Raw genomic sequence first — 13,329 nt, 5'->3', positions numbered from 1 at the left:
TTCAAATGAACTTAAATGCAGAGAGGAAAAAAACCAAAGGTAGTGCTTAGAAATACACAAACTGCTACAACCTCTTCAAGAGACACTGATACACACAAAGGGTCATAGGAGAAGCAGCTCTGGAGGTTTAAATAACAGCTCAGACTCAGAGTGATATAAAAGCTCTGTCTACTGCCACCATTCACAGAACAATCTCCTTAACTGAAAATCCCAAGGAAGGATGGAGAAAAATGCTTTCAAGTGCAAACCAGCTTCATAAGATGTACAACAGAGTGGTCTCATTGCAAACCTGATCGTCAAAGTCGCTCATACCTTCCCGTTTTTGAGCCGTCCAGAGGAGACAATCCTCGAGACATGCACTTGGAAGGGCCTGCACTCCGTGCTGCAGTTAAACTCTGCCACTCTGTCCAGGGCCTCCTCAGAGTCTTGTTCCACAAATGAAGTGGTTCCCCGCTTTTTCACGCGGTCACCAGGCTGTTCCAAACCCTGCCTTTTCACTGTGGAACATTTTAAAAAAGTCACTACAGAAAAGTCAACATCGGCAACTGCGGAACAGCCCATGTCCGCAGCATCCAGAATATTTTCAGGAATGTCGTGAGAAGATGGCAGGTCCCTGTCCATGACCTGACTCTTCTCCAGAGTACAGACAGTGTCTTGAAGCTCTTCAGTCAGAGCTGCCTGTGGAAGGTGGATCAGAGCCTCAGGTGCTGCAGGAAAGTCCCCACTGGCAGCTGGGGAATGGTCCAAGTCCACAGTATCCAGCTTATTCCCAGGAAGATCAGGAGAAGGTGGCACATCCCTGCCCACAACCTGTGACGTCTCTGGAGCACTGCCCGAGTCCTGAATTCCCAGCTCACCTCCAGACAAGTCTTGCAAAGGCAGCTCAGGATTTCTCAAGCCCTGATTATCCAGTTCTGTCTTTGAAAGCTCCTGGGCAACTACTGGAGATGGATCCATGTCTTTAGCAATCACTGGGGCACAAACCACATCCCCACTATCAAGTTTACTCGGTGATGTCTGTGGAAGGTGGGTCTGAGCCTCAGTCACTGCAGGAGAGTCACCAGCAGCAGCTGGAGAACAGCTCAGATCTGCAGTCTCCAGATTATAGACTGGAAGATCAGGAGAAGGCGGCAGGTCCTTGCCCACGACCCTCTCCAGGGTACTGTCATTGCCTTGAGACTCCAGCTCACCTCCAGACAAGTTTTGCAAAGGCAGTTCAGGATTTCTCAAGTCCTGATTATCCAGTTCTGTCTTTGAAAGCTCCTGAGCAACAGCTGGAGACAGATCCATGTCTTTAGCAATCACTGGAGCACAAGCCACATCCCCAGTATCAAGTTTAGCTGGCGATGCCTGTGGAAGGTGGGCCTGCACTTCAGTTTCTGCAGAAAAGTCCCCCCTGGCAGCTGGAGAATGGCCCAGGTCCACAGTATCCAGTCTATTCACAGGAAGATCAGGAGAAGGTGGCAGGTCCCTGGCCATGACCTGGGTCTTCTCTGGAATACTTACCAAGTCCTGAACTGCTTCAGTCAGAGTCGTCTGTGGAAGTTCAGTCAGATCCTCAGAGAGGTCTTTGCTATTCAGCTCAGTGAAAGAGCCATCTGCAAGCTCTGCCAGGTGGGATATGGATGGCTCTGGCTCAAAGGGAGAAAGGGAGGTTTCATTAAGCCTGCCATTCCCACTGTTCAGGCCAGAGGAACCAATGTCTCTCATCCCTTCCGTAGTTTTGCAATGCTGCACAGGCTCCTTCCCCGCTAAACTCTCAAAGCTCAGGTTCTCCCACGTGCCTGAATCTGGGGACTGCAGACAGGCTCCCACCGTGCAGAAGGCCTTTGCACTCTCATTCTCGATAACCAAGCCCTCTTTGGGGGAGGCAACATCCTGCCTTCGGCCTCGGAAACTCCGCTGAGGCCTCTTCTCATCCGGGGAAAATGCCCTTGAGGAGCCTCGCAGCCGCCGAGCTGCCTCGGCCACGCTGGTTAAGAACTTCACAACACCCCCAAAGTGAGTGGCTTTGGTGGCACCGTTTGATTTTTTCCGCTGGCTGAGATTCTCCTCACATCGCGTATCAAAGTCAAAGTAAGAAGCGGAATGATCTGTTGTATTTTCTAAGTTTTGGAAATTGGTTTCAGCCTTTTGATCTGGGAGCTTTGAATTATCTTTGCTAGCTAATGAAATTCCTTTCAGATAGCTCCAGACATCAGAGCTCCTTCCTCTCCTGCTCTCCTGTGGGAGCACAGCACACCTCTTTTGATTGTCCCCTTCTGTAACTGCAGGACTCTTAACGTGTTCAAAATTCAAAGACTCGCTCTTCCTGGCTGCTGTTCTGTTGCAGTTACCATCATTATCCTCACCGTGTAATCTGCCACTGATATCCCTGAGACATTTACTTTCAGTGGCATCGAGTTCAGGAATGCTGATGTTCAGCTCTATGTCCTCGAAAGAAGAGTCCAAATCCTCGATGTACCCCGCGTAGGAGTGGCGGGAGGGCCTCCGACCATCACTCAGCTTCTTAACCCTGTAGACAGCTCTCTGCCCGCTGCAATGGAGGTCCTCCTCAGGGTCACACACATCCTGCACTCTGGATGCTCTCAAATCCACATCCTTGGGCGTCCTGGAGGATCTCCCCTTTTTTGATGACCGCACCCTGTCTATGAAGGATGGCTTCTTTAATTCTGGGACCTCAGAGGTAACTCCCAGCAGGATCATGGACTGGGGTCTGTCTTTATTTGTAGAGAGTCCTTTCCTTCGTCTGACGAAATTCCAGATCCGGTTGCCCTTGGCTGTCTTCTTATACCTGTGTGTTTCCTCCTGCTCACTGGGGACTGCATCGCTGGAGGTGCAGTGCTCAGCACTACAGCCCTCCAGGGCATCAGTGCTCCATTCCTCCGTGTTTGCTCGGAAAATCCTGGTGGTATATCCATTGGGAATGGTCACGGAAGCAGTACGCTGGCGGCCTTCTAGAACTTCCATCGCCCTGGCTCACAGGCTGGTATCAGGAGTCACGGATGCATCGTCTTCAGATTGCTTTCTTCACAAGACTTAAGGAAAAAGAACAAAGGAATGCAATTAGGAGTGGAAAACTTTTTTAGAAGACAAATTTCTTAAAGCATCACAAGTCAAATCTTATCCCAGTGGCTGTGGTGGTTTCCCCATTGATCCCAGGGAGGCTGAAATTTTGCTTCCAAACCATATAAATTTTAAAGCTACTTAAATCTGATTTAAATGACTGAACATTTAGTGACCACAAATAAACTTCCTGCACTAATAAAGTTACCACAAAGTATGCTCAGAATCCCATGAATCACATCTTCGTTTTGCGAGTGGCTGTGACTCTAAATGCATCACAGTTCATAGCAGAGAGAGAAATAGGAAATCCCAGTGAGTGTCTATGCACATGTCACTGTCACCTCCACCATCCCCACCTGCCAGGAACCGGCAACATGTTCCCAATAGTTCAGTCTCTCCAAGCAGGCATTTAAAGAAAAGTCAGGATGAGCCTTTTCCTAGAAGCAACGCAATTCTGAAATACTACAACATCAGAAAACTCATCGAATATCCAAGCCAGGTTTTTCCTGCTGTAGTGATGGCACCGGCATGGGAATCCCTCACTGGAACTGGATCTGCTCAATGAAAGCTGCTTGGCTACCACTCAACACTACACAAAATGTGTTCCTCTCAAGTGAGTTCCAGTGGACAGGATCAAAAGTACAAGTACCCCACATGGAACAGCAATGGAAACCATTCTGAACCACCTGGGGGAATACAGCTGAACTGCTCAGATCCTAAAGCTTCCCTTCCACTGGAATACCTCTGCCCTGTCTTGAAATTACAGCTTCCTGGGTCTGGATCTGCTGGTCCTGGCTTTGCTGTCTACCTTCACAACAAGCAGAACTACATGCCAGGTACTAAAAAGAGTTAAATTTCCTCCATTTCCAATCCTACTCTTAGGAGGAAGAAGGAAGACACAGTGAGCTCCCATGTCGTGGGTTTGACAATGGAGAAACTCTCTACTTTCCCCTGAGCAGCAGCAGAGGCACACCAGCAATATGAACAGTCCCTGTATCTACGAAAAGCATTTAAACTTGCTATTTTTGTTAAAACTAAGGTTATTCATGCAGCAGGTGTTGCCCTGAACAGCTCATGACCCTTGCATTCAGTCAAATAAGCTCCTTTCTACCTTGTCACCACATCTGTCTTCAACAAGGGATAACCCATGAGACCCCCACAGATGGCAGAGGCACCACAGAAGCAGAGCACAGCCAACAGAAACAGCTACCATCCCACTTTTTTATGGACAATAGTCATCTGGCTTTCTGTGAGCCCTGCCACAGGGGTTGTGCCAAGCATTTTTGGCACTAGCAGTGCTTAGGGTAGCAGAAATGAATGTTTGCTGCTGCGGTGGGCTGCCAGATGTCCACTCACTGTGTGCCCAACCAAGGCAAGGGGGGAGTAAGATAACAAAGCTGATGGGCTGCCATAAAAATACAGTGATCCCCTTCCAATCGCTGTCAATTTGATTTATTGCCAACTGATTTGGACGACGAGAAACGAAGATAAAACTAACACAATGCCTTACCCTCACCCATCCCCTTTTCCCCATGGCTCAACTTCCCATCTTCTGAGGGATCTACCTCCCAGCAACGGGTGCAGAGGGATTGGGAACTGGAAGAGCTATGGTCGAGACATAATAGTCGTCCTTCCTTCCTTCTCATACTTGCCCCGTGCTCCTGTGGGGCCTGCACAGGCCATGGTTACTGTCAGGAGAACCTGACGCTGTGTGGGGCCTCCACTGCTTACAATTCTTGCCAGGAATCACCTCCACAGGCTACAGTTCCTGCTAGGAACATCCCCCTGCCCCTGTGTGGAGCCTCCTGTCATGTGGGGCCATCCCAGGCCCCACTCCCTCAGGAGAGCCTGCTCTGCCGTGGGGCCTGCACAGGCCGCAGGTCCTGCCAGGGATCATCCCCCTGCTCCAGCAGCTCCTCCTCGCCACCTTCACCAGCCCCAGTGCTCACAGTGCTGCTGCTCACCATTTTTTCCCCCCGCCGTGACTCCTCTTTGCCATTTTCGCCCTCTGTTTGATCGTGTGACGTGCCACCGGCACTGCTGCTGGCTCTGCTCTGGCTCTGCTGGGGCCACTGGTGGGACTGGATGTACCCAACATCCCCCAGCGTGACAAAGCCTGAAAGTGCCCTGCCAAATACACCCCAAAATTACACAGCCTGATAAAATACAGCCAAATACACCCCAAAATTACACAGCCTCATGGAATACAGCCAAATACAACCCAGAGCGACACAGCCTGAAAGCGCCCTGCCAAATGCACCCCAAAATTACACAGTCTGATGGAATACAGCCAAATACACCCCAAAATTACACAGCCTCATGGAATACAGCCAAATACACCCCAAAATTACACAGCCTGGTAAAATACAGCCAAAGACACCCCAAAGCGACACAGCCTGAATGCCTGAAAGTACCGTGCCAAATACACCCCAGTGGTGGTGTGTTAAATTACACAGCCTGATAGAATACAGCCAAATACACCCCACAGTGACACAGCCTGAATGTGCCCTGTCAAATACACCCCAGAGAGACACAGCCTGATAGAATACAGCCAAATACACCCCACAGTGACACAGCCTGAATGTGCCCTGCCAAATACACCCCAAAATTACACAGCCTGATAGAATACAGCCAAATACACCCCAAAGCAACACAGTCTGAATGTCCCCTGCCAAATACACCCACAGTGACACAGCCTGAAAGCGCCCTGCCAAATATACCCCAAAATTACACAGCCTGATAAAATACAGCCAAAGACATCCCAAAGCGACACAGCCTGAATGCCTGAAAGTGCCCTGCCAAATACACCCCAAAATTACACAGCCTGATAAAATACAGCCAAATGAACCCCGGAGAGACACAGCCTGAAAAATACAGCCAAATACACCCCAGAGAGACACAGCCTGAAAAATACAGCCAAATACACCCCAGAGAGACACAGCCTGAAAAATACAGCCAAATACACCCCAGAGTGCCACAGCCTGAAAGTGCCCTGTCAAATACACCCCAGTTACACATCCTGATGGAATACAGCCAAACACACCCCAGAATGACACAGCCTGAATGTGCCCTGCCAAATACACCCCAGTTACATATCCTGATGGAATACAGCCAAATACATCCTACAGTGACACAGCCTACATGCGTGCTGCCAAATATACCCCACACTGCCTAAATGTACAGCATCAAATACACCCCACAGTTACACATCCTGATGGAATACAGCCAAGTACACCCCAGGGAATATAGCCAAATACACCCCACAATTACACATCCTAAATGTACCCTGCCCAATACACCCCCCAGTTACCCAGCCCAGCCCCACACTGCCAAACACACCCCACGCAGTCACACAGCCTCACTGGGCACTTCCATTTACACCCCACAGTTATCCAGCCCAAGAGCACAGTGACGATGCTCCCCATGCTGCCCCGCTCTGCTTTAGCCATTTATTAACTCAGCCGCTTGTTCTTGCCACCATGGAGGTTTTAAGAGAAAACCTCCTTCTCCAAGCACTTTTGGGGCCTCAACACCACCAGCCTCCATTTAAACCCTGTAGCACAAATTCACACCACAGAAGCTTTTGTTCCCAAAACCCAAGGGTTTAGCAGGACAGTTCCTCCATCTGGTGCTTGAGGAGGAGACCAGCTCCTCATTTCTCAGGCTGTCGCTTTGGGATGCAAGTTATTCCCAGACATTCCTGATGCAACTTAAAGACTAACACATTGGAATGGGTTGGAATGAGTGGGAAAAATAAAAAGCATTTTAGTTGTTTCAAGTCATGCAGCCAACTGGCAGCAAAAGACAGAAATCACAAATGGCTCCTTTTTTTTTGTTTGTTTTCTCTTTCCAGTTTTATGTTTTATTGTTTTTGGCTGGGTGGATCCTGCATGAGGAAAAGAAGATTCAAAGGGAAGAGGCTTGCCTGTGAAGTCTTTGGAGGGATGCTAGCATAGAGGAGACAGGCTGTTCCTCATGTGTCAGGCAAAAGAGAGCTCATAATAAGATCCTGCACAGCCCTCCCCAGAGAAGCAACAGAATCCAGAATCACAGGACACATGGGTGGCTTTCAAATTAAATATGGGGAGGTTTAATTTTTTTTTAGACAGCTTTAAACCAGATGTACATTGGAGCTGCCACCACAAAGCCAGACCTGAGCACTCTAAGCAGAGAGGAGATCCATTCTGTGGCCAGTGCTTGGTGCCTCCTCTCCACCTTCCCTTCCACCACAGCCACGCCTGAACCTCCCCTCACCTCCAAAACCACCCTGCTGATGTTTGAATTCCCCCATTCACACCTGCAGGACTGCACACACTGAAACCACAGGCTGACCTTGGCAGGAGCCAACTCCCAGTGCAGCCTCCTCAGTGCCCACGGTCCCAGCACTGCCCCAGGACTGGCACTGCCTCACCCAGAGCACAGCCTCCCACCACCGAGGCAAATTCCAGCTTCCCTCAGCCTTCCCTGAGCAGCAGCCAAAATCTGCTCTGCTCCGCTGCGTGCTGGAGCTGCCGAATGCAGCATCCGCCGCTGTGCAAACACCTGTGGCAGCTGCCTGGGGGAAACCTGTGCCTTCCGTCAGCCAAGCAGGGCAAAGGTGGCCTTATCAACCAAACCACACAGGCTTGGGGGCATTAAGGCTCATCATGACAAAAAAAGAAAATTTGAGTCTGGAGGAGAACAGCCCTGAGAGTATCTGAGGAACCATCACCCACCTTTCTGGGGTGCAGGAGAAAGAGGTTTTGAACAAACAGCTATTAGCCAGAAAACTACACCACTTGTCAACCACCTGTTTATTTTGCCCCTCCTTGAGCTGCAGTAGCAGATATCAAGTCACAGCAAGTTACCACCCCGCAGCTGAGCTGGGACTACCACCACTTAAAGCAGGGCTTTAACCACAGAAAACACAAAGTAACACAATTACCTCCACCTCTTTTCCACTACCCTCGGATTCCCTGAGCCCAAGGAGGGTGGCTCAGCCAGGTTTGGAGACCAAAGGCTCCTGTGTTTGCTCTCCAAAACACACAGCACCTCACCTGGAGGGAAAGATGGTCCTATAAAACCCCACCTACCACTCAAACACTGCCAACAGCTCCAGTGTGCAGGGGTTATGTGGGTCCCCACCTTGCCCTGCTTTTCCCATCACACAAGCAGCCACCCTTCATTCTGAAAATTCACTTTCCTTTTCCAGGTCACTGAAAGGGACAAATAAGCAGAGATTCATAAAATCTCCAGCCAGTGGCACCGGGTGTTCTACACAAACATCTGTATCTACAGTCATGATTCCCCCTCCAAATTCTTTCCATATTTTTTGCGTTATCCAAATCTCTAAGAGAGAAATAGGTACTCTGTATCTCACTCGTGATTGCACAACATTCCCTTGGCAACAGGCTCTTCCTGCATGATACAGGTGGGAGTAATAGCAATTTTGCTCCTTTTCAGTGTAATTGAGCAGACAGACAGCAGAAATGACAGCACAGGCCCAGGGAACACCTACTGAAGTTGACAGTTCTCACAGACTTAAAGCACACTGAATCAGGCCCAAGCAATCAGAGTTGTCACAAGCCACCCCTCAGGGAGTGACACTTTCCATGGGCAATCTCCTGCTGAGCTGCCCTACACAAGTTATCCACAACCAGAGCAAAACCAGGCTGTTAAACCAGATCAAACCACCACACCAGGTCCAAAGGCAGCAGGGTAGTAAGACCTGCTAGAAAGGAAGCATCAGTTAGGAAAGGTCTGACCCAGGCTGAGTTTTCTCAAGAGATCCCCGTGATGAAAAGAAACTGCTCATTTAACACCACACAGCTCAGGCTGTTTGCCAAGCAGGCACCACACAATCCCTGAAGTCTACTTCAGATCACTGCAGCTTCTGGGCAGCAAGCAAAGGTAACTTTTTAAAATATATATTTAGTGCTCTGAAGCGCTATGAGGGTGGGGAGGCACTGGCACAGGGTGCCCAGGGAAGCTGTGGCTGCCTCATCCCTGGAAATGTCCAAGGTCAGATTAGATGGGGCTTGGAGCAGCATGGGATAGTGGAAGGTGTCCCTGCCCATGGTAGGGGGTGGAATGAGATGATTTCAAAGGTTCTTTCCATCCCAAACCTATTCTGTGATTCCAGGATGCCTTGGTGCTGTGGGATTCTGCAGACTGCATATCCCAGGTTCCAGTCAAATTGTAAATCCCTTCTATAAAATGACCTGAAAGAACTATTTTGACTGGCGCCCTGAGAAACAACAAGCCTTTGAAGGGAACAAAGAGGAAATTGGCGGTGGGGTTGCCCTCGGGGCAGCCTAGACAGGACCACATGCCAGAAACGTGTTCTCCCACCACAGAGCCGCTGGCTCAAAGCACCTGGAGAGACCCAAGGTCATCCTGGAGGGTTTTGGAGCCAGAGGTAGAGGCTCAGTACACCCCAACTGCAAAGGAGAAACTGGGGATTCAAACAATGTCAGAAATGGTCAGCACAAAAGCCCAGCTCCTCTTGGCATCGTGACAACCTGAGCTGTGCTGCATGTTCCAAGGACAGGATCCACACTCACTGCAGAGCAGCGACTTGAGACACCCCTCCAAGCTCTCCATCCCCCTTCTCTCACCTTTCAGCAGTGCTACCTTTGCTCCAAACCCATGGTTCCCCCCAGCATCACCGGGCTGGAGAGAAAGGCCCAGGGCCGGCACAGCCCAGGCGCCGACAGCCTCGCCGGGCGCTGCTGGAGCTGGAATGCACCGAGGGCCCCCAGGGACACGATCTTCCACTCGGCTCTTCCTCTGCAGGATCCAAAATAACAAACAAGAAGGAGCCTTTGGCCATTGTTTTTCGGGGAAGGGGGGTGACGGGGAGAGGGCACGCGGCGCAGCCTGCCAGAAGGCATGGCTGAGCTGAGGAAGTCCTGCCTGGGCTTCGCTGTATCCGCTCCTCTCCAGGAGGGGCGGGGGGAGGCAGGAAGGAGAGAAAATAGAGAACAAATGATCATGTAACCCTTGAGAGAAACCTGTCTGCTCTCGGAGAGCCTATTTAGCCCAAGCATGCAGCGCCTCTTGCTATACAAAAGAAAAAGAGGAAAGAAAACCCCGCCAGTTCTTCCGTTACCATGTTCTACCACTGAAAAAAAATGGGAGGAAACAGATGTTATGCTCTCCAGCGTCAGGAAATTATCTCTTTCATGGGGGTACAGTTACTTCAGTGTATTTAGGTCAAACAAATAGGGAGAGAATCGTGACTTCTCCCCCTTTCTGTTTATGTCTCTGCAGACATTTCAGCCTCTCTGGGTGAAGCATCCAAGGACTGAGTGCAGAGCTGTGTTTGCTCACAGAGCACACCCTGAGGATGCAGCCTGATGATCGAGTCCCTGCCCACCTGACAGATCCCCACACCACAAACCACTGCATCCACCCTACAAAAATTCGGCATCCTCTGTTTCTGTGTCAAGGAGGACAGTTTGCTGCTGGGCTTCAGCCAGGCATGGCAGCACTGCAGCGTGATTGTTCATTTTTTTCAATAGAGGTGGAAGGAGAGACTTGGGTGAAACATCTGCAAAAGGGATCTCCAGGCCATCAGCGAGCGCGGTTACGATTTTCCGGCTCTGGCTCCCCAAGGAGCACGGGGCTGGTGCCCATAGGAAGCAACCATAGAATTGAACCAGCATTTTACATACTCTGCAAAATCCCTTCCACAGGAAGCTAAACCCCTTCATTAGGAGCAGGAGGCAGACAGGAGAGCAGTCTGAATCCCTTCCCAGTCCAGAGTCGACAGACCTTATCAAAACACTGAGTTTTAGAATCACAGAATCATTAAGGTTGGATAAGACCTCCATGACTGAGTCCAACCATCAACCCGGCACGACCATCACACTGCCCACTAAACCATGTCCTCAAGTGCCATATCCACACATATTCTGAGTATTTCCAGGGATGGTGACCACTTCCCAGTGGCAGAAAGGACCCTGCAGCAACGGTCTCCTCCATTACTGAGGGCAGACTACCAGACAAGTTAACCCCAGGCAAACACGCTGCATTCCCTGTGGCAGCAACATATGCCCCACATGGTTTGCACTGGTTTAAGCCAAAGCTTTTACAGTCCTGGATCTGTGTTTGTGTCCCTGCTAATTCAATCTTCACCGGGCAGACGGATGGATGTGCAGACTGATAGCTCCAGCCCTGTATTTATAAGGACGGAACTCAAAACTTCAGGCTGAGTAAATCAGTTCACTCATGTATAATTTAAACATTACTTCCTTCCCATTTCAGGGAGCTTTAGAGTTTGTGCGGTGGCTAAACAGAATGAAATTAGAGCAGGAGACTCGTTTTGCCTGCGGCCGAGGGGGGCAGAGAGAGAGAGAGATGCTCCACTGCATCTGTCAGACAAACTGGGCTGGTGCTGGGGCTGCCAGGGAGAGACCAGCTCACTGCAAACACCACAGCTCCACACTGGGGCTCGCTGGGAGATGGGCTGGCACTGCAGGGAGGTGCCAGGCAGCTCAGCAGGGCACCAGTCCTGGGCTCTGCAGCACATGTAGCCCTAAGACCTTACAGCAAGCCAGAACAGCTTTATACACACAGGGAAACAGCAGCTCCTGGTACAAAGCTGAGAAGTGAAGCTCCAGGAAAACACACAGAGGTATAAAAGCCCTGGAACACAACTGGAATGAAACAATGAACACATAACAGATTAGTTCCTGCTGAAGCTGAATTTTAGACCAAGCCTCTCACAAAGCCCACACACTTCTGGGGCTGTACCTGTGCTAAATGCTCCTCCAGATTCACAGAGCTCACTCAGGAACTGCAGATGCAGACTGACCCTCTGCCCACTGCACCACAGCAGCATCACCCCTTGCACACTCCTCCACATTTCCCCCTTTCTGCAATTTTAAATTATTTTGCTTCACAGAAAATAAAACTGAGGTGAGTCCTGAAGAGATCCAAAAGGATCCTCTGGGTATTGGCACCCAGGATGGACAGGGACCCTCAGGAAAGGAGGGAGCCTGAAGAAGGAGTCATCTGCCAGCACAAGGTGATGTTTCCCCAGCCTCCCCAGCTATTTGGCACCATCGCCATTCTAATACCGAAATATCTGCCATTACATGCAGATTATTTAAGCTGTTCAGTAGTCAGTTGAAAGTAGTTAATTATATGTAAGAACATTTAATTACTATCCAGTAGCAGCTGTAGGTACTTTAATACCACAGTGATGAGCTAAAACACAATAGACAGGCAGATTCAGGGGTCTACACCCATACACACCCCATTAATGTCAGCTGAACAATATTGAACCCCTGGCTGCCATCCTTTGGGAGGATGCTGGGAAGCAACAACTTCGTGATGCTTGTGACATTACTCTGCATTTCCAATTAGTTTGGTAGAGATGCCTCAGGAACTTTACAGCTGTGACATTTCTTTAAAATCCTTGCCTTCTCCACAAATCCCTGAGCAAGAAAGCATGGCTGCCCACGGGCTCAACATCAGAGCAGAAATCAGCAGCCAGCGTTTAATTGTTTATATCTTGAGACAAAGATAGTGTCTAAATAATTGTCTATTGTATCCCAGAGACAGCACAGGAAAGCTCTTCCCCTTGCTGGGAGCCTACAGGTCACACATGCTTCTGCCATAACATTTGCTATAAATAATCCTCGCTGAGCCAAGCTCTGGGCTAGGTACAGACCAAGGCAGCACTGTGCTCCTATCGGTTTCAGCCATTAGCCCTCCCCAGAGAGTGCATATCCTACCCTATTGTTCCTGCTCAAATGTTTGAAAGAATTATTTTTTCCTTGCTTCTTTTGTTTGGGGAGTTTATTTATATTTCCTCTTTGACATGGAATTACTACAAGAAAAAAGGAGTGCCATCTTACAAGGCAGCTCGCTGATGCCAACGTTGAGACGAGGAGCAGAGGGTCACGTTTGTAGGATATTGCCATAGTTACAGACCTCCCAATCTGGCATTCTGTGTTAATGTATGTTCAGCACATTCAGATCAGGATTAGAAACAAAGAGCTGGGTGCCAGCACCAGCCCCAAATTCACATGCAGGGACTCAGAGCACATGCAGCAACGCGTTCTGCTCAAACATTTCCACGGATTAGTTCAGCAGGTTACTCAGCAACTCCCTGACATGGCCCTGGCGATGTCAAATGACATCTTACATGTACTTCATTGTCTCACTTCCAGCCCTATTTCTACCTCCAAACAGATCCCAAGTGACCTGCTCCTCTCAGGCAGCTGCATAGGTGGAATTTCCCATTCTCCTTTCCCCTTTATCCCAGAAAAGTTT

The 13,329-nt window shown here is 49.6% G+C and overlaps 1 protein-coding gene across 6 annotated transcripts in view; it reads right to left on the bottom strand.

The window, feature by feature from the left end:
- The window catches only part of ARHGEF9 (Cdc42 guanine nucleotide exchange factor 9), a 201,731-nt gene that overhangs the window by 175,259 nt on the left and 13,143 nt on the right, over positions 1 to 13,329 (bottom strand). For all 6 annotated transcript variants that reach the window (XM_085060023.1, XM_085060024.1, XM_085060018.1 and 3 more), the window contains exon 2: positions 313 to 3,038. In XM_085060023.1, coding sequence (XP_084916149.1) covers positions 313 to 2,970 — 2,658 coding nt within the window. In that variant the 5' untranslated portion in view covers positions 2,971 to 3,038. The remainder of the gene's footprint in view (positions 1 to 312; positions 3,039 to 13,329) is intronic.

Source organism: Lichenostomus cassidix, chromosome 4A (genome assembly GCF_008360975.1).
Source record: "Lichenostomus cassidix isolate B80296 chromosome 4A, HeHo_3.0, whole genome shotgun sequence".
NCBI lineage: Eukaryota > Metazoa > Chordata > Aves > Passeriformes > Meliphagidae > Lichenostomus > Lichenostomus cassidix.
This window is presented reverse-complemented; position numbering and strand designations above follow the sequence as displayed.